The sequence below is a fragment of the Oncorhynchus masou genome, unplaced genomic scaffold (genome assembly GCF_036934945.1).
Source record: "Oncorhynchus masou masou isolate Uvic2021 unplaced genomic scaffold, UVic_Omas_1.1 unplaced_scaffold_695, whole genome shotgun sequence".
Classification (NCBI taxonomy): Eukaryota; Metazoa; Chordata; class Actinopteri; order Salmoniformes; family Salmonidae; genus Oncorhynchus; species Oncorhynchus masou.
In genome coordinates, this window is record NW_027013406.1 from 120,080 (window position 1) to 142,500 (window position 22,421).

A 22,421-nucleotide genomic window follows, 5' to 3' on the forward strand; every position below is an offset into this window, starting at 1 on the left:
GCCAAGTGAAGGGATGGGTAGGAGTCTGTGCCTGAGGGAGAGTGGTCAGGCATGGTGGGGGAACTGGGGGGGGGTGGCAGGGTGGGGAGGGGGGGCACAGGGAGAGGGTGGCATGGTGGGGGAACTGGGGGGTGGAGGGGCAGGGTGGGGAGGGGGTCAGGGTGGACATGGTGGGGGAGGGTCAGGGGGCATGCAGAGGGTGGGGGAACAGGGGAGTGGAGGGGCAGAGGGTCAGGGGGGGCACTGGGGAGGGGAGGGGCAGAGTGGGGGAAGGGGGTGGGTCAGGGCAGGGTGGGGAGGGGGGGCATCAGGGGGAACATGGGGGGTGGGTGGCAGGGTGGGGGAACAGGGGGTGGGTGGCAGGGTCAGGGGGGGAACTGGGGGGTGGGTGGCAGGCTGGGGAGGGTGGCATGGTGGGGGAACTGGGGGGTGGGTGGCAGGGTGGGGAGGGGGGGGTGGCATGCTGGGGGAACTGGGGGGTGGGTGGCAGGGGTCAGGGGGGGAGGGGGGCACTAGGGAGTGGAGGGGCAGGGTGGGGGAACTGGGGGTGGGTGGCAGGGTGGGGGAACTGGGGGGTGGGTGGCAGGGTGGGGGAACTGGGGGTGGGTGGCAGGGTGGGAGGGGGGTCAGGGCATGGTGGGGGAACTGGGGGGTGGGTGGCAGGGTGGGGAGGGGGGGCAGGGTGGGGAGGGGGGCACTAGGAGAGGGTGGCATGGTGGGGGAACAGGGGGTGGGTCAGGACATGGTGGGGAGGGGGCACTAGGGGTGGAGGGTAGTGGGGCAGTGTTGGGGCACTGGGGAGGGAGGGGGCAGGCTGGGGGCAGGGGAGTGGAGGGGCATGGTGGGGGAACTGGGGGTGGGTGGCAGGGTGGGGAGGGGGGTGGCATGGTGGGGGAACTGGGGGTGGGTGGCAGGGTGGGGAGGGGGGTGGCATGGTGGGGGAACAGGGGGTGGGTGGACAGGGTGGGGGAACTGGGGGTGGGTGGCAGTGGGGTGGGGGAGGGGGGCACTAGGGAGAGGGTGGCAGGGTGGGGGAACAGGGGGTGGGTGGCAGGCAGGGGGAGGGGGCACTAGGGAGTGGAGGGCAGGTGGGGCAGTGTTGGGGCACTGCAGGGGAGGGAGGGGGCAGTGTGGGGGCATGCAGGGGAGTGGAGGGGCATGGTGGGGGAACTGGGGGTAGGTGGCAGGGTGGGGAGGGGGGCACTAGGGAGTGGAGGGTAGTGGGGCAGTGTTGGGGCACTGGGGAGGGAGGGGGCAGTGTGGGGGCACTGGGGAGTGGAGGGGCATGGTGGGGGAACTGGGGGGTGGGTGGCAGGGTGGGGAGGGGGGGCACTAGGGAGTGGAGGGTAGTGGGGCAGTGTTGGGGCACTGGGGAGGGAAGGGGCAGTGTGGGGGCACTGGGGAGTGGAGGGGCAGGGTGGGGGCACTGGGGAGGGAAGGGGCAGGGTGCGGCCACTGGGGAGTGGAGGGGCAGGGTGGGGGCACTGGGGAGGGGAGGGGCAGGGTGGGGGCACTCAGGGGAGTGGAGGGGCAGGGTGGGGGCACTGGGGAGGGAAGGGGCAGGGGGTGGCGGCACTGGGGGAGGGAAGGGGCAGGGTGGGGACACTGGGGAGGGAAGGGGCAGGGTGGGGGCACTGGGTGGTGGAGGGGTAGGGTGGGGGCACTGGGGAGTGGAGGGGCAGGGTGGGGGCACTGGGGAGTGGAGGGGCAGGGAGGGGGCACTGGGGAGTGGAGGGGCAGGGTGGGGGCACTGGGGAGGAAGGGTCAGGGTGGGGGCACTGGGGAGTGGAGGGGCAGGGTGGGGGCACTGGGGAGTGGAGGGGCAGGGTCAGGGGGCACTGGGTAGTGGAGGGGCAGGGTGGGGGGCACTGGGGAGGGGAGGGGCAGGGTGGGGGCACTGGGGAGTGGAGGGGCAGGGTGGGGGCACTGGGTAGTGGAGGGGCAGGGTGGGGGCACTGGGGAGTGGAGGGGCAGGGTGGGGGCACTGGGGAGGTGAGAGAGACTTTCAGAAGAGTGTCGGCCCATTGGTCTGGGTTGGTCTCCAAGTCCATAAAGAGTTAGGCAGGATAGTGCTGAGCCATCACTGGACAGCATTAAAACAAGTGGTCTGTCCAGGGCTGCGTTACAGCCACCCACCGCAGCCCTCCTCTCTGCCACTGCAGTCCCACGTTCTGTACCACTACTGCCCTGTTGGCCGGATTAACTCATAGGTGAGCCTCTCTGGTCTGTCTGATCCTCTCTGGTCTGTCTGATCATCATTGGTATCTGTCTGATCCTCTCTGGTCTGCCTGAGCCTGTCTGGTCTGTCTGATCCTCTCTGTTCTGTCTGATCCTCTCTGTTCTGTCTGGTCCTCTCTGTTCTGTCTGATCATCTCTGTTCTGTCTGATCCTCTCTGTTCTGTCTGATCCTCTCTGTTCTGTCTGATCCTCTCTGGTCTGTCTGATCCTCTCTGGTCTGTCTGATCCTCTCTGTTCTGTCTGATCCTCTCTGGTCTGTCTGATCCTCTCTGGTCTGTCTGGTCCTCTCTGGTCTGTCTGATCCTCTCTGTTCTGTCTGATCCTCTCTGTTCTGTCTGATCCTCTCTGGTCTGTCTGGTCCTCTCTGGTCTGTCTGATCCTCTCTATTCTGTCTGATCCTCTCTGGTCTGTCTGATCATCATTGGTATCTGTCTGATCCTCTCTGGTCTGTCTGATCCTGTCTGTTCTGTCTGATCCTCTCTGGTCTGTCTGATCCTCTCTGGTCTGTCTGATCCTCTCTGTTCTGTCTGATCCTCTCTGGTCTGTCTGATCCTCTCTGTTCTGTCTGATCCTCTCTGGTCTGTCTGATCCTCTCTGGTCTGTCTGGTCCTCTCTGGTCTGTCTGATCCTCTCTGTTCTGTCTGATCCTCTCTGTTCTGTCTGATCCTCTCTGGTCTGTCTGGTCCTCTCTGTTCTGTCTGATCCTCTCTGTTCTGTCTGATCCTCTCTGTTCTGTCTGATCATCTCTGTTCTGTCTGATCTTCTCTGGTCTGTCTGATCCTCTCTGTTCTGTCTGATCCTCTCTGTTCTGTCTGATCTTCTCTGGTCTGTCTGGTCCTCTCTGGTCTGTCTGATCCTCTCTGGTCTGGAACACCTGTTTTCTGTGTTTGGTGGTTTTGGTCATGACGAGGTGATAACATGAGGAATGAGCTGTGGTCACCTGAACTCATGGAGTCCTGGGTTTCTGTGTTTGGTGGTTTTGGTCTTGACGAGGTGATAACATGAGGAATGAGCTGTGGTCACCTGAACTCATGGAGTCCTGGGTTTCTGTGTTTGGTGGTTTTGGTCATGACGAGGTGATAACATGAGGAATGAGCTGTGGTCACCTGGACTGATGGAGTCCTGGGTTTCTGTGTTTCTGTGTTTGGTCATGACAAGGTGATAACATGAGGAATGAGCTGTGGTCACCTGGACTGATGGAGTCCTGGGTATCTGTGTTTCTGTGTTTGGTCATGACGAGGTGATAACATGAGGAATGAGCTGTGGTCACCTGAACTCATGGAGTCCTGGGTTTCTGTCAGTTGTTGCTGTTAGAGCTACTGTTAGTAGCACAATGGACGCTTGATTAGAAAAATCTACATTTAATTGTTAAATACCAATACATTACGGCCGATTCCTTCATCAAGGTATTTTCCACTCTCTACCTCATAATGTATCTGATTGGTTAATTGGTTAACTGTGTGTTGGGGAATGTTCATATTCATGTGTGAAGTCTATGAATCCAACAAGAGATCAGACAGCGATGTCATAATACAATGCATTCATTCACTGTCAGAAAGGGTTTGGGTCTGAAGTTGTGAGTTCACAGTGTCTTGTGTATCTTGGTGTACGTGAAGCAGGATGTGGACCCATGCATTATTAAAGGTTATAGGCATTTCAAAGGCACGCCATCTTTTATGATTAATAATGACAATGACGGATGGGAACCTCACAGACATTTAAATATCCTCTTAGTGTTTACAATTATATCTGAGATGTCACAGTGAACCAAATTCCCCAAATGTCAAAAGTCAATTAGGAAAAAGCATTTCAAAGTGGGAACGTTTTCTGATCATAACGACAAATCACTGTACTAATGACAGATGATACAGACAGCCTATCCCTGAATCAGACTAGATCCATATTAATGACAGATGATACAGACAGCCTATCCCTGAATCAGACTAGATCCATATTAATGACAGACGATACAGACAGCCTATCCCTGAATCAGACTAGATCCATTTTAATGACAGACAGCCTATCCCTGAATCAGACTAGATCCATATTAATGACAGACAGCCTATCCCTGAATCAGACTAGATCCATTTTAATGACAGACAGCCTATCCCTGAATAAGACTAGATCCATATTAATGACAGACAGCCTATCCCTGAATCAGACTAGATCCATATTAATGACAGACGATACAGACAGCCTATCCCTGAATCAGACTAGATCCATATTAATGACAGACGATACAGACAGCCTATCCCTGAATCAGACTAGATCCATATTAATGACAGACAGCCTATCCCTGAATCAGACTAGATCCATTTTAATGACAGACAGCCTATCCCTGAATCAGACTAGATCCATATTAATGACAGACAGCCTATCCCTGAATCAGACTAGATCCATGTTAATGACAGACAGCCTATCCCTGAATCAGACTAGATCCATATTAATGACAGACAGCCTATCCCTGAATCAGACTAGATCCATATTAATGACAGACAGCCTATCCCTGAATCAGACTAGATCCATATTAATGACAGACAGCCTATCCCTGAATCAGACTAGATCCATATTAATGACAGACAGCCTATCCCTGAATCAGACTAGATCCATATTAATGACAGACAGCCTATCCCTGAATCAGACTAGATCCATATTAATGACAGATGATACAGACAGCCTATCCCTGAATCAGACTAGATCCATATTAATGACAGGCGATACAGACAGCCTATCCCTGAATCAGACTAGATCCATATTAATGACAGATGATACAGACAGCCTATCCCTGAATCAGACTAGATCCATATTAATGACAGACGATACAGGCAGCCTATCCCTGAATCAGACTAGATCCATATTAATGACAGATGATACAGACAGCCTATCCCTGAATCAGACTAGATCCATATTAATGACAGACGATACAGACAGCCTATCCCTGAATCAGACTAGATCCATATTAATGACAGACGATACAGGCAGCCTATCCCTGAATCAGACTAGATCCATTTTAATGACAGACAGCCTATCCCTGAATCAGACTAGATCCATATTAATGACAGACAGCCAATCCCTGAATCAGACTAGATCCATATTAATGACAGACGATACAGACAGCCTATCCCTGAATCAGACTAGATCCATATTAATGACAGACGATACAGACAGCCTATCCCTGAATCAGACTAGATCCATATTAATGACAGACAGCCTATCCATGAATCAGACTAGATCCATATTAATGACAGATGATACAGACAGCCTATCCCTGAATCAGACTAGATCCATATTAATGACAGGCAATACAGACAGCCTATCCCTGAATCAGACTAGATCCATATTAATGACAGACAGCCTATCCCTGAATCAGACTAGATCCATATTAATGACAGACAGCCTATCCCTGAATCAGACTAGATCCATATTAATGACAGACAGCCTATGTTTGAATCAGACTAGATCCATATTAATGACAGATGATACAGACAGCCTATCCCTGAATCAGACTAGATCCATATTAATGACAGACAGCCTATCCCTGAATCAGACTAGATCCATATTAATGACAGACAGCCTATCCCTGAATCAGACTAGGTCCATGTTAATGACAGGCGATACAGACAGCCTATCCCTGAATCAGACTAGATCCATATTAATGACAGACAGCCTATCCCTGAATCAGACTAGATCCATATTAATGACAGATGATACAGACAGCCTATCCCTGAATCAGACTAGATCCATATTAATGACAGGCGATACAGACAGCCTATCCCTGAATCAGACTAGATCCATATTAATGACAGATGATACTGAAGTTGTAGTGTGCGCCCAGAGTGTCTTAGGACAGCCTATCCCTGAATCAGACTAGATCCATATTAATGACAGGCGATACAGACAGCCTATCCCTGAATCAGACTAGATCCATATTAATGACAGATGATACAGACAGCCTATCCCTGAATCAGACTAGATCCATATTAATGACAGACGATACAGACAGCCTATCCCTGAATCAGACTAGATCCATATTAATGACAGACAGCCTATCCCTGAATCAGACTAGATCCATATTAATGACAGACAGCCTATCCCTGAATCAGACTAGATCCATTTTAATGACAGACAGCCTATCCCTGAATCAGACTAGATCCATATTAATGACAGACAGCCTATCCCTGAATCAGACTAGATCAATATTAATGACAGACAGCCTATCCCTGAATCAGACTAGATCCATATTAATGACAGATGATACAGACAGCCTATCCCTGAATCAGACTAGATCCATATTAATGACAGACGATACAGACAGCCTATCCCTGAATCAGACTAGATCCATATTAATGACAGACGATACAGACAGCCTATCCCTGAATCAGACTAGATCCATATTAATGACAGACGATACAGACAGCCTATCCCTGAATCAGACTAGATCCATATTAATGACAGACAGCCTATCCCTGAATCAGACTAGATCCATTTTAATGACAGACAGCCTATCCCTGAATCAGACTAGATCCATATTAATGACAGACAGCCTATCCCTGAATCAGACTAGATCCATATTAATGACAGGCGATACAGGCAGCCTATCCCTGAATCAGACTAGATCCATGTTAATGACAGATGATACAGACAGCCTATCCCTGAATCAGACTAGATCCATATTAATGACAGACAGCCTATCCCTGAATCAGACTAGATCCATGTTAATGACAGATGATACAGACAGCCTATCCCTGAATCAGACTAGATCCATATTAATGACAGACAGCCTATCCCTGAATCAGACTAGATCCATATTAATGACAGAAAGCCTATCCCTGAATCAGACTAGATCCATATTAATGACAGACAGCCTATCCCTGAATCAGACTAGATCCATATTAATGACAGACAGCCTATCCCTGAATCAGACTAGATCCATATTAATGACAGACGATACAGACAGCCTATCCCTGAATCAGACTAGATCCATATTAATGACAGACAGCCTATCCCTGAATCAGACTAGATCCATATTAATGACAGACAGCCTATCCCTGAATCAGACTAGATCCATATTAATGACAGACAGCCTATCCCTGAATCAGACTAGATCCATATTAATGACAGACAGCCTATCCCTGAATCAGACTAGATCCATATTAATGACAGACAGCCTATCCCTGAATCAGACTAGATCCATATTAATGACAGACAGCCTATCCCTGAATCAGACTAGATCCATAATTAATGACAGACAGCCTATCCCTGAATCAGACTAGATCCATATTAATGACAGACAGCCTATCCCTGAATCAGACTAGATCCATATTAATGACAGACAGCCTATCCCTGAATCAGACTAGATCCATATTAATGACAGACAGCCTATCCCTGAATCAGACTAGATCCATATTAATGACAGACAGCCTATCCCTGAATCAGACTAGATCCATATTAATGACAGACAGCCTATCCCTGAATCAGACTAGATCCATATTAATGACAGACAGCCTATCCCTGAATCAGACTAGATCCATATTAATGACAGACAGCCTATCCCTGAATGAGACTAGGTCCATATTAATGACAGACAGCCTATCCCTGAATCAGACTAGATCCATATTAATGACAGATGATACAGACAGCCTATCCCTGAATCAGACTAGATCCATATTAATGACAGATGATACAGACAGCCTATCCCTGAATCAGACTAGATCCATATTAATGACAGAGAGCCTATCCCTGAATCAGACTAGATCCATATTAATGACAGAGAGCCTATCCCTGAATCAAACTAGATCCATATTAATGACAGATGATACAGACAGCCTATCCCTGAATCAGACTAGGTCCATATTAATGACAGACGATACAGACAGCCTATCCCTGAATCAGACTAGATCCATATTAATGACAGGCAGCCTATCCCTGAATCAGACTAGATCCATATTAATGACAGACAGCCTATCCCTGAATCAGACTAGATCCATATTAATGACAGGCAGCCTATCCCTGAATCAGACTAGATCCATATTAATGACAGACAGCCTATCCCTGAATCAGACTAGATCCATATTAATGACAGGCGATACAGACAGCCTATCCCTGAATCAGACTAGATCCATATTAATGACAGACGATACAGACAGCCTATCCCTGAATCAGACTAGATCCATATTAATGACAGGCAGCCTATCCCTGAATCAGACTAGATCCATATTAATGACAGACAGCCTATCCCTGAATCAGACTAGATCCATATTAATGACAGGCGATACAGGCAGCCTATCCCTGAATCAGACTAGATCCATATTAATGACAGACAGCCTATCCCTGAATCAGACTAGATCCATATTAATGACAGGCAGCCTATCCCTGAATCAGACTAGATCCATATTAATGACAGATGATACAGACAGCCTATCCCTGAATCAGACTAGATCCATATTAATGACAGATGATACAGACAGCCTATCCCTGAATCAGACTAGATAGTTTTCCTTTAGGCTGGTTTATCTCACTGAGGTGACACCACATGTCCTGCAGACATGATTCATTTACAATCTGAGGATGCTACCATCCCACCTGCCTCTGGCTCCGTCCACCAACTGGGGCCAAAGACCTCATCAACACCGACACTCAAGCCTATAAAGTTATACTCCAGGGGTGTGTTTTAAATAGGGGCACTGTAAGACATATTGTCTATGTTGATATGTTTGATTAGAAAATAGATTGTGGTTCACTGACATATGTAGGCTATCTGTGGTTCTGGCTTCATATTGCTGGTGTTTCACTATACGTTTAAAACAATTAATATCTATTGTTTAGTGATCTATTTAAATTACATGTATTTTCTATTTTATTCTTATGATCACAAAACAGTGAGAATGTGACAGCGTCTATAGAGTAATACTCTGCAAAACTCGGTAATACTCGGTAATACTCAGGAATACTCGGTAATAATCAGTAATAGTCGGTAATAGTCGGTAATAGTCGGTAATAGTCGGTAATAGTCAGTAATGGTCAGTAATGGTCGGTGATAGTCAGTGATAGTCAGTGATACTCAGTAATAGTCAGTGATACTCAGTGATACTCAGTAATAATCCAAGCATTACAGTGAATAGGAACATTAATTTCCTCTTTGAAGTTGAAGACCTTTAGGAACAATCTTAGGCACTTGGGACCGTGTCCTGGCTGAAGGTTGTTTGTTTCTGTCTGTAACAGCCAAGTCGTGGTGAGAACCGCTGATACCTCACACAGTATCAGATCTTAATGTCAGTCAGGAGACGTATGGCTAAACTTAGCCGCTCGTCTCATTCCCTGTGTCTCTTTCAGTGTTTTCATCTATGCCAGTTGACAGAAAAATGATAGAAAACGTAGATGTACAATTTGAATAGAAAATACTTTATTTCAGTGACGTAACACATTGGATACTTTATGTCCAACCTTTTTGCTTTATGTTATACTTGTTGATGATGATGATGATGAAGACTTTGTGGTCCCTGGGGGAGGCATAGACTCTTCCTGGCTGTATCACAACTGGCAGTGATTGGGAGTTAAAAAAACATATATATCTTTCCACTTTTATTTAACCAGGTGCGACAAAAACAACAATCACAGAGTTACACATGGGATAAACAAACGTACAGTCAATAACACAATAGAAAAATCTGTATACAATGTGTGCAAATGAAGTAAGGAGGTAAGGCAAATAAATAGGCCAATAGTGGCGAAGTAATTACAATTTAGCAATTTACACTGGAGTGATATATGTGCAGATGAGGATGTGCAAGTAGAAATACTGGTGTGCAAAAGAGCAGAAAATAAATATGGGGATGAGGTAGGGGATGATAAATATGGGGGTGAGGTAGGGGATGATAAATATGGAGATGAGGTAGGGGATGATAAATATGGGGATGAGGTAGGGGATGATAAATATGGGGGTGAGGTAGGGGATGATAAATATGGGGATGAGGTAGGGGATGATAAATATGAGGATGAGGTAGGGGATGATAAATATGGGGATGAGGTAGGGGATGATAAATATGGGGATGAGGTAGGGGATGATAAATATGGGGATGAGGTAGGGGATGATAAATATGGGGATGAGGTAGGGGATGATAAATATGGGGATGAGGTAGGGGATGATAAATATGGGGATGAGGTAGGGGATGATAAATATGGGGATGAGGTAGGGGATGATAAATATGGGGATGAGGTAGGGGATGATAAATATGGGGATGAGGTAGGGGATGATAAATATGGGGATGAGGTAGGGGATGATAAATATGGGGATGAGGTAGGGGATGATAAATATGGAGATGAGGTAGGGGATGATAATATGGGGATAAGGTAGGGGATGATAATATGGGGATGAGGTAGGGGATGATAATATGGGGATGAGGTAGGGGATGATAAATATGGGGATGAGGTAGGGGATGATAAATATGGGGATGAGGTAGGGGATGATAATATGGGGATGAGGTAGGGGATGATAAATATGGGGATGAGGTAGGGGATGATAAATATGGGGATGAGGTAGGGGATGATAAATATGGGGATGAGGTAGGGGATGATAAATATGGGGATGAGGTAGGGGATGATAAATATGGGGATGAGGTAGGGGATGATAAATATGGGGATGAGGTAGGGGATGATAAATATGGGGATGAGGTAGGGGATGATAAATATGGGGATGAGGTAGGGGATGATAAATATGGGGATGAGGTAGGGGATGATAAATATGGGGATGAGGTAGGGGATGATAAATATGGGGATGAGGTAGGGGATGATAAATATGGGGATGAGGTAGGGGATGATAAATATGGAGATGAGGTAGGGGATGATACATATGGGGATGAGGTAGGGGATGATAAATATGGGGATGAGGTAGGGGATGATAAATATGGGGATGAGGTAGGGGATGATAAATATGGGGATGAGGTAGGGGATGATAAATATGGGGATGAGGTAGGGGATGATAAATATGGGGATGAGGTAGGGGATGATAAATATGTAGATGAGGTAGGGGATGATACATATGGGGATGAGGTAGGGGATGATAAATATGGGGATGAGGTAGGGGATGATAAATATGGGGATGAGGTAGGTAGTTGGTTGGATGGGCTATTTACAGATGGGCTGTGTACAGGTACAGTGATCGGTAAGCTGCTCTGACAGCTGACGCTTAAAGTTAGTGAGGGAGATATAAGTCTCCAACTTCAGTGATTTTTGCAATTCGTTCCAGTCATTGGCAGCAGAGAACTGTAAGGAAAGGCGGCCAAGGGAGGTGTGGGCTTTGTGGATGACCAGTGAAATATACCTGCTGGAGCGTGTGCTACGGGTGGGTGTTGCTATGGTGACCAGTGAGCTGAGATAAGCTATACCTAACAAAGACAAAACGGATGGCACTATGATAGACTGCATCCAATTTGCTGAGTAGAGTGTTGGAGGCTATTTTGTAAATGACAGCGCTGAAGTCGAGGATCGGTAGGATGGTCAGTTTTACGAGGATATGTTTGGCAGCATGAGTGAAGGAGGCTTTGTTGCGAAATAGGAAGCCGATACTAAATTTAACTTTGGATTGGAGATGCTTAATGTGAGTCTGGAAGGAGAGTTTACAGTCTAGCCTGACACCTAGGTATTTATAGTTGTCCACATATTCTAAGTCAGAACCATTCCGCAGGGCGCCACACAATTGGCCCAGCGCTGTCCGGGTTTGACCGGGGTAGGCCTTCATTGTAAATAAGAATTTGTTCTTAACTGACTTGCCTAGTTAAATAAAGGTTAAATAAAATATAAAATAAATAGACTTATTGTATGTGTATGATACCAAGGCAGGCTTACCTTAGTAGCCTACTAATAGAACGAGTTCCTAGTATGATCCCTGACCAGGGGAAGGATGCTCCCGGACCAAGGGAAGGATGCTCCCTGACCAAGGGAAGAATGCTCCCGGACCAAGGGAAGAATGCTCCCTGACCAAGGGAAGGATGCTCCCTGACCAAGGGAAGAATGCTCCCTGACCAAGGGAAGGATGCTCCCTGACCAAGGGGAGAATGCTCCCTGACCAAGGGAAGGATGCTCCCTGACCAAGGGAAGGATGCTCCCTGACCAAGGGAAGGATGCTCCCGGACCAAGGGAAGAATGCTCCCTGACCAAGGGAAGGATGCTCCCTGACCAAGGGAAGGATGCTCCCTGACCAAGGGAAGGATGCTCCCTGTCCAAGGGAAGGATGCTCCCTGTCCAAGGGAAGAATGCTCCCGGACCAAGGGAAGGATGCTCCCGGACCAAGGGAAGGATGCTCCCGGACCAAGGGAAGAATGCTCCCGGACCATGGGAAGAATGCTCCCGGACCAAGGGAAGAATGTTCCCGGACCATGAGAAGAATGCTCCCTGACCAAGGGAAGAATGCTCCCTGACCAAGGGAAGAATGCTCCCTGACCAAGGGAAGGATGCTCCCGGACCAAGGGTAGGATGCTCCCGGACCAAGGGAAGAATGCTCCCGGACCAAGGGAAGGGTGCTCCCGGTCCAAAGGAAGAATGCTCCCTGACCAAGGGAAGAATGCTCCCTGACCAAGGGAAAAATGCTCCCTGACCAAGGCAAGGATGCTCCCAGACCAAGGGAAGAATGCTCCCTGACCAAGGGAAGGATGCTCCCAGACCAAGGGAAGAATGCTCCCTGACCAAGGGAACTATGCTCCCGGAACAAGGGAGGAATGCTCCCGGACCAAGGGAAGAATGCTCCCTGACCAAGGGAAGAATGCTCCCGGACCAAGGGAAGAATGCTCCCTGACCAAGGGAAGAATTCTCCCTGACAAAGGGAAGAAAGCTCCCTGACCAAGAGAAGGATGTCTACATGCTATATTGCCTCTGATCATCACGTTGTGCTCAGTTGAGTCATGCTACTGCATGGTGGAAACACACTTTGAACCAGGCTCTCATGTTGTGGAGACTAGCTTTAGTCATTTGTAAAGGCTGTTTTGCTTGTTGGGTTGATTGATCATCTAGAACTGAATCTAATGTAGTCTAGTGACTCAGTAGATTCACCACAAGCGGTCATGTCATGTCATGTCTTTAATTGTTGGCTGTTGATAGATTTTATGGAGGCTGTTTTTAGTACTCTCTCTTATTGTGTTATTGAGATCTGAAACCTGACAGAAAACTCAAATGGCAGCCTATTCCCTATATAGTGCACAGGCCCTGGTCAAAAGTAGTGCACTATATAGGGAATAGGGTGCCATTGGACTCTGGAAAAAGTAGTGTACTATATAGGGAATAGGGTGCCCTTGGACTATGGTCAAAAGTAGTGCACTATATAGGGAATAGGGTGCCATTGGACTCTGGTCAAAAGTAGTGCACTATATAGGGAATAGGGTGCCATTGGACTGGTCAAAAGTAGTGCACTATAAAAGGAATAGAGTGCCATTGGACTCTGGTCAAAAGTAGTGCACTATATAGGGAATAGAGTGTCATTGGATTCTGGTCAAAAGTAGTGCACTATATAGGGAATGGAGTGCCATTGGACTATGGTCTAAAGTAGTGCGCTATATAGGGAAGAGGGTGCCATTGGACTATGGTCTAAAGTAGTGCACTATATAGGGAATAGAGTGCCATTGGACTATGGTCTAAAGTAGTGCGCTATATAGGGAAGAGGGTGCCATTGGACTATGGTCTAAAGTAGTGCACTATATAGGGAATAGGGTGCCATTGGACTCTGGTCAAAAGTAGTGCACTATATAGGGAATAGAGTGCCATTGGACTCTGGTCAAAAGTAGTGCACTATATAGGGAATAGAGTGCCATTGGACTCTGGTCAAAAGTAGTGCACTATATAGGGAAGAGGGTGCCATTGGACTATGGTCTAAAGTAGTGCACTATATAGGGAATAGGGTGCCATTGGACTATGGTCAAAAGTAGTGCACTATATAGTGAATAGAGTGTCATTGGATTCTGGTCAAAAGTAGTGCACTATATAGGGAATGGAGTGCCATTGGACTATGGTCTAAAGTAGTGCGCTATATAGGGAAGAGGGTGCCATTGGACTATGGTCTAAAGTAGTGCACTATATAGGGAATAGAGTGCCATTGGACTATGGTCTAAAGTAGTGCGCTATATAGGGAAGAGGGTGCCATTGGACTATGGTCTAAAGTAGTGCACTATAAAGGGAATAGAGTGCCATTGGACTCTGGTCTAAAGTAGTGCACAATATAGGGAAGAGGGTGCCATATGGGAGGCATAAAGGTAAATTCTTGGATTTGTTGACTTTTCACAAACTTCTCACCAGGTGGCAGTATGCACACAAAACTGTGGACTGGTGTAGTGCTTTAAACACACCGCCATGGGGAGTGAGGGGATTAGACAACAGCCACAATGGCTGCCTTTACACAGGCAGAACAATTCTGGGCTTTTGCCTAACTATTGGCTAAAGAGTTGATCTGATTGGTTTAAAGAGTTGATCTGATTGGTCAGAAGATCAATAAGTGGGAAAAAAAGGATCAGAATTGGGCTGCATGTGTAAACGCAGCGATAGTAATCCGATCCACCACTGGCATTTGGAGGAGAACGTTGGATTAGGATCATTTGAGACTAGGACTGGCCACCCCACCCCACATAGCCTGGTTCCTCTCTAGGTTTCTTCCTAGGTTTTGGCCTTTCTAGGGAGTTTTTCCTAGCCACCGTGCTTCTACACCTGCATTGCTTGCTGTTTGGGGTTTTAGGCTGGGTTTCTGTACAGCACTTTGAGATATCAGCTGATGTACGAAGGGCTATATAAATACATTTGATTTGATTTGATGATGGGCGGCAGGGTAGCCTAGTGGTTAGAGCGTTAGTAACCGGAAGGTTGCAAGTTCAAACTCCCTAGCTGACAAGGTACAAATCTGTCATTCTGCCCCTGAACAAGGCAGTTAACCCACTGTTCCTAGGCCGTCATTGAAAATAAGAATTTGTTCTTAACTGACTTGCCTGGTTAAATAAAGGTAAAATAAAAAAAATAAAAAAATGGTTGTTAAGTAAAGGAACAAGGAACGTGATAGGGGATCTTTCTTGGAACTGGCATATGTGTGTCATGGCTGCCTGTTGTTTTTCATTGGATGGAATTCATTGTTAAAAACCAGCAGAATATAATTTAACTGTAGTGTTTTTTACTTCTTCCTCAGAACGGTGAAAAGACCAAACAGACATCATGTCTGAGTGAGTAAAAGTGGATTTCAACATTAGGAAAAAGTTTACAGAATATTTCTTTGCATATATCCAGAATTGTATTTATTTTACAAAATGAAACAAAATTATCTGTTCCTGAACAACAAGAGAATGACATTAATTGTACTCACTCTTTCTGACAGGAAAAAGATGTCATCGAGCCGCAAGCATCATCTGAAGGTAACCAATGGCAAATTCCATGACCTCTTCATGAACTCTTCATGACCACTCTAAGATTCTATCCAGTTAGTGACTCAACAGAGATCTTATATAAACAGCTTAGAGATCTCTTACCTCTTAAACATTATGACAAAAATACCACTTGTGATTTGTACGATTTTTTTTACAAACAATCCAACCACTTTTTGATAACAAACGTTATATTAACAAATCAAAAATATAAAATATAATCACTGCTTTGAGGCCTTTCCCTTAGTAAGACTTGACTATTTTAAAAACAAAAAAATAACTACATTTGAAGTGAGAATAGGTATTGGTCTGAATCTGAAAAACAGTGATTCACATGAGCACTACCAAGGTTATCCAACACCACAATGCCTACTCCACCCATGCTCTACCAAGGTTATCCAACACCACAATGCCTAATCCACCCATGCTCTACCAAGGTTTTCCAACACCACAATGCCTAATCCACCCATGCTCTACCAAGGTTTTCCAACACCACAATGCCTATTCCACCCAGGCTCTACCAAGTCTTTCCAACACCACAATGCCTACTCCACCCATGCTCTACCAAGGTTTTCCAACACCACAATGCCTACTCCACCCATGCTCTTCCAAGGTTTTCCAACACCACAATGCCTATTCCACCCATGCTCTACCAAGGTTTTCCAACACCACAATGCCTACTCCACCCATGCTCTACCAAGGTTTTCCAACACCATAATGCCTACTCCACCCATGCTCTTCCAAGATTTTCCAACACCACAATGCCTACTCCACCCAGGCTATACCAAGGTTTTCCAACACCACAATGCCTATTCCATTTACATTTTTACATTTAAGTCATTTAGCAGTCGCTCTTATCCAGAGCGACTTACAAATTGGTGAATTCACCTTCTGACATCGGTGGAACAGCCACTTTACAATAGTGCATCTAAATCATTTAAGGGGGGGGGGAGGGTGAGAAGGATTACTTTATCCTATCCTAGGTATTCCTTGAAGAGGTGGGGTTTCAGGTGTCTCCGGAAGGTGGTGATTGACTCCGCTGTCCTGGCGTCGTGAGGGAGTTTGTTCCACCATTGGGGGGCCAGAGCAGCGAACAGTTTTGACTGGGCTGAGCGGGAACTGTACTTCCTCAGTGGTAGGGAGGCGAGCAGGCCAGAGGTGGATGAACGCAGTGCCCTTGTTTGGGTGTAGGGCCTGATCAGAGCCTGGAGGTACTGCGGTGCCGTTCCCCTCACAGCTCCGTAGGCAAGCACCATGGTCTTGTAGCGGATGCGAGCTTCAACTGGAAGCCAGTGGAGAGAGCGGAGGAGCGGGGTGACGTGAGAGAACTTGGGAAGGTTGAACACCAGACGGGCTGCGGCGTTCTGGATGAGTTGTAGGGGTTTAATGGCACCGGCAGGGAGCCCAGCCAACAGCGAGTTGCAGTAATCCAGACGGGAGATGACAAGTGCCTGGATTAGGACCTGCGCCGCTTCCTGTGTGAGGCAGGGTCGTACTCTGCGGATGTTGTAGAGCATGAACCTACAGGAACGGGCCACCGCCTTGATGTTAGTTGAGAACGACAGGGTGTTGTCCAGGATCACGCCAAGGTTCTTAGCGCTCTGGGAGGAGGACACAATGGAGTTGTCAACCGTGATGGCGAGATCATGGAACGGGCAGTCCTTCCCCGGGAGGAAGAGCAGCTCCGTCTTGCCGAGGTTCAGCTTGAGGTGGTGATCCGTCATCCACACTGATATGTCTGCCAGACATGCAGAGATGCAATTCGCCACCTGGTCATCAGAAGGGGGAAAAGAGAAGATTAATTGTGTGTCGTCTGCATAGCAATGATAGGAGAGACCATGTGAGGTTATGACAGAGCCAAGTGACTTGGTGTATAGCGAGTCATGCCCATGCTCTACCAAGGTTTTCCAACACCACAATGCCTATTCCACCCATGCTCTACCAAGGTTTTCCAACACCACAATGCCTATTCCACCCATGCTCTACCAAGGTTTTCCAACACCACAATGCCTATTCCACCCATGCTCTACCAAGGTTTTCCAACACCACAATGCCTATTCCACCCATGCTCTACCAAGGTTTTCCAACACCACAATGCCTACTCCACCCATGCTCTACCAAGGTTTTCCAACACCACAATGCCTACTCCACCCATGCTCTACCAAGGTTTTCCAACACCACAATGCCTACTCCACCCATGCTCTACCAAGGTTTTCCAACACCACAGCTTTGACCTACTACAGTAACTATGTTGGTATGGTACTTCCAGCTATGTGTAGGCAGGTTTCTTAGGATTCAAACCTTCTACCGTAACTAGATCAACACTCCAATAGAAATATAAATGTCATGTAAATGTCTGTAAAATGCTTCAGATAATTCATCTTTCAAGTATGTAAAAAAAAAAGAAAGTTGCTGTGTTGTTGCTGTCCCCCAGAGCCTGATGCTCCAGATCGCCCAGGAACTGATAGCGGAAGAGGAAGCCCAGTCTTTAGAGGACAGGAAGCAGTACATGAGTGAAAATATCACTCCTCTGCAGCTCACAGGATCCATTGCAGAACTCCAGGTATCACGGGGCGGCAGGGTAGCCTAGTGGTTAGAGTGGAGGGGCGGCAGGGTAGCCTAGTGGTTAGAGCGTTGGACTAGTAACCAAAAGGTTGCAAGTTCAAATCCCCGAGCTGACAAGGTACAAATCTGTCGTTCTGTCCCTGAACAGGCAGTTAACCCACTGTTCCTAGGCCGTCATTGAAAATAAGAATTTGTGCTTAACTGACTTGCCTAGTAAAATAAAGGAAAAATTAAAAATTAAAATTAAACATTGGCTGCGTTGAGACAGTCAGCCCAATTCTCATCATTTTATTCATTAATTGTTCTGTTGACCAATCAGCTCTGAAAAATATTTGATATGAAAAGACCTGATGTGATTGGTCAACAGACCAATTTGTAGAAAAAATATCAGAAATGGGCTGTCTGTGTTAATGCCAGTTGTAGTTGTTATCGTTTCCTTTCACAATATAACAGTACAATTGGATTGCATTTTACACGAGTAATATCCCTTTTAACAACAATGTTTGTAATGTAACACATTGGCTGTCTGTCTCGTGTTATGAGTCGCTGTGATTGTCTCTGAACAGGACCTGTGTAAGAAGATGCATCAGAAGATTGATGTGATTGATGAGGAGAGATACGACCTGGGCAGCAAAGTTGGCAAAAGTGACAAAGAGGTGGGGTTATATCTGATCGGTAGTGATAAAGAGGTGGGGTTATATCTGATCTGTAATGATAAAGAGGTGGGGTTATATCTGATCTGTAATGATAAAGAGGTGGGGTTATATCTGATCTGTAATGATAAAGAGGTGGGGTTATATCTGATCTGTATTGATAAAGAGGTGGGGTTATATCTGATCTGTAATGATAAAGAGGTGGGGTTATATCTGATCTGTAATGATAAAGAGGTGGGGTTATATCTGATCTGTATTGATAAAGAGGTGGGGTTATATCTGATCTGTAATGATAAAGAGGTGGGGTTATATCTGATCTGTAATGATAAAGAGGTGGGGTTATATCTGATCTGTAATGATAAAGAGGTGGGGTTATATCTGATCTGTAATGATAAAGAGGTGGGGTTATATCTGATCTGTAATGATAAAGAGGTGGGGTTATATCTGATCTGTAATGATAAAGAGGTGGGGTTATATCTGATCTGTAATGATAAAGAGGTGGGGTTATATCTGATCTGTAATGATAAAGAGGTGGGGTTATATCTGATCTGTAATGATAAAGAGGTGGGGTTATATCTGATCTGTAATGATAAAGAGGTGGGGTTATATCTGATCTGTAATTCATAAAGAGGTGGGGTTATATCTGATCTGTAGTGATAAAGAGGTGGGGTTATATCTGATCTGTAATGATAAAGAGGTGGGGTTATATCTGATCTGTAATGATAAAGAGGTGGGGTTATATCTGATCTGTAATGATAAAGAGGTGGGGTTATATCTGATCTGTAATGATAAAGAGGTGGGGTTATATCTGATATACTGTAGTGATAAAGAGGTGGGGTTATATCTGATCTGTATTGATAAAGAGGTGGGGTTATATCTGATATACTGTAGTGATAAAGAGGTGGGGTTATATCTGATCTGTAATGATGTAATGATAAAGAGGTGGGGTTATATCTGATCTGTAATGATAAAGAGGTGGGGTTATATCTGATATACTGTAGTGATAAAGAGGTGGGGTTATATCTGATCTGTATTGATAAAGAGGTGGGGTTATATCTGATATACTGTAGTGATAAAGAGGTGGGGTTATATCTGATCTGTAATGATGTAATGATAAAGAGGTGGGGTTATATATGATCTGTAATGATAAAGAGGTGGGGTTATATCTGATCTGTAATGATAAAGAGGTGGGGTTATATCTGATATACTGTAATGATAAAGAGGTGGGGTTATATCTGATCTGTAATGATAAAGAGGTGGGGTTATAACTGATCTGTAATGATAAAGAGGTGGGGTTATATCTGATCTGTAATGATAAAGAGGTGGGGTTATATCTGATCTGTAATGATAAAGAGGTGGGGTTATATCTGATCTGTAATGATAAAGAGGTGGGGTTATATCTGATCTGTAATGATAAAGAGGTGGGGTTATATCTGATCTGTAATGATAAAGAGGTGGGGTTATATCTGATCTGTAATGATAAAGAGGTGGGGTTATATCTGATCTGTAATGATAAAGAGGTGGGGTTATATCTGATATACTGTAATGATAAAGAGGTGGGGTTATATCTGATCTGTATTGATAAAGAGGTGGGGTTATATCTGATCTGTAGTGATAAAGAGGTGGGGTTATATCTGACCTGTAATGATAAAGAGGTGGGGTTATATCTGACCTGTAATGATAAAGAGGTGGGGTTATATCTGATCTGTAGTGATAAGGAGGTGGGGTTATATCTGATCTGTAATGATAAAGAGGTGGGGTTATATCTGATCTGTAATGATAAAGAGGTGGGGTTATATCTGATCTGTAATGATAAAGAGGTGGGGTTATATCTTATCTGTAATGATAAAGAGGTGAGGTTATATCTGATCTGTAATGATAAAGAGGTGGGGTTATATCTGATCTGTAATGATAAAGAGGTGGGGTTATATCTGATCTGTAATGATAAAGAGGTGGGGTTATATCTGATCTGTAATGATGTAATGATAAAGAGGTGGGGTTATATCTGATCTGTAGTGATAAAGAGGTGGGGTTATATCTGATCTGTAATGATAAAGAGGTGGGGTTATATCTGATCTGTAATGATAAAGAGGTGGGGTTATATCTGATCTGTAGTGATAAAGAGGTGGGGTTATATCTGATCTGTAATGATAAAGAGGTGGGGTTATATCTGATCTGTAATGATAAAGAGGTGGGGTTATATCTGATATACTGTAATGATAAAGAGGTGGGGTTATATCTGATCTGTAATGATAAAGAGGTGGGGTTATATCTGATCTGTAATGATAAAGAGGTGGGGTTATATCTGATCTGTAATGATAAAGAGGTGGGGTTGTATCTGATCTGTAATGATAAAGAGGTGGGGTTGTATCTGATCTATAATGATAAAGAGGTGGGGTTATATCTGATCTGTAATGATAAAGAGGTGGGGTTATATCTGATCTGTATTGATAAAGAGGTGGGGTTATATCTGATCTGTAGTGATAAAGAGGTGGGGTTATATCTGATCTGTATTGATAAAGAGGTGGGGTTATATCTGATCTGTAATGATAAAGAGGTGGGGTTATATCTGATCTGTAATGATAAAGAGGTGGGGTTATATCTGATCTGTAATGATAAAGAGGTGGGGTTGTATCTGATCTGTAATGATAAAGAGGTGGGGTTATATCTGATCTGTAATGATAAAGAGGTGGGGTTATATCTGATCTGTAATGATAAAGAGGTGGGGTTATATCTGATCTGTAATGATAAAGAGGTGGGGTTATATCTGATCTGTAATGATAAAGAGGTGGGGTTATATCTGATCTGTAATGATAAAGAGGTGGGGTTATATCTGATCTGTATTGATAAAGAGGTGGGGTTATATCTGATCTGTAATGATAAAGAGGTGGGGTTATATCTGATCTGTAATGATTTAGAGGTGGGGTTATATCTGATATACTGTAATGATAAAGATGTGGGGTTATATCTGATCTGTAATGATAAAGAGGTGGGGTTATATCTGATCTGTAATGATAAAGAGGTGGGGTTATATCTGATCTGTATTGATAAAGAGGTGGGGTTATATCTGATCTGTAGTGATAAAGAGGTGGGGTTATATCTGATATACTGTATTGATAAAGAGGTGGGGTTATATATGATCTGTATTCATAAAGAGGTGGGGTTATATCTGATATACTGTAATGATAAAGAGGTGGGGTTATATCTGATCTGTAGTGATAAAGAGGTGGGGTTATATCTGATCTGTAGTGATAAAGAGGTGGGGTTATATCTGATCTGTAGTGATAAAGAGGTGGGGTTATATCTGATCTGTAATGATAAAGAGGTGGGGTTATATCTGATCTGTAATGATAAAGAGGTGGGGTTATATATGATCTGTAATGATAAAGAGGTGGGGTTATATCTGATCTGTAATGATAAAGAGGTGGGGTTATATCTGATCTGTAATGATAAAGAGGTGGGGTTATATCTGATCTGTAATGATAAAGAGGTGGGGTTATATATGATCTGTAATGATAAAGAGGTGGGGTTATATCTGATCTGTAATGATAAAGAGGTGGGGTTATATCTGATCTGTAAT

General features: G+C 45.3%; 1 protein-coding gene across 2 annotated transcripts in view; it reads left to right on the top strand.

Annotated features, from left to right (window-relative positions):
- The first annotated feature begins 2,111 nt into the window (after positions 1–2,111).
- Positions 2,112–22,421, top strand: part of LOC135536986 (troponin I, fast skeletal muscle-like) — a 25,180-nt gene continuing 4,870 nt past the window's right edge. For both annotated transcript variants that reach the window (XR_010455104.1, XM_064963198.1), the window contains exons 1-5: positions 2,112–2,210; positions 15,392–15,425; positions 15,578–15,614; positions 18,058–18,186; positions 18,755–18,844. Coding sequence is in view for 1 of the 2 variants with exons in the window: in XM_064963198.1 (XP_064819270.1) it covers positions 15,418–15,425; positions 15,578–15,614; positions 18,058–18,186; positions 18,755–18,844 (264 nt within the window). In the remaining variant the exon portion in view is untranslated. The remainder of the gene's footprint in view (positions 2,211–15,391; positions 15,426–15,577; positions 15,615–18,057; positions 18,187–18,754; positions 18,845–22,421) is intronic.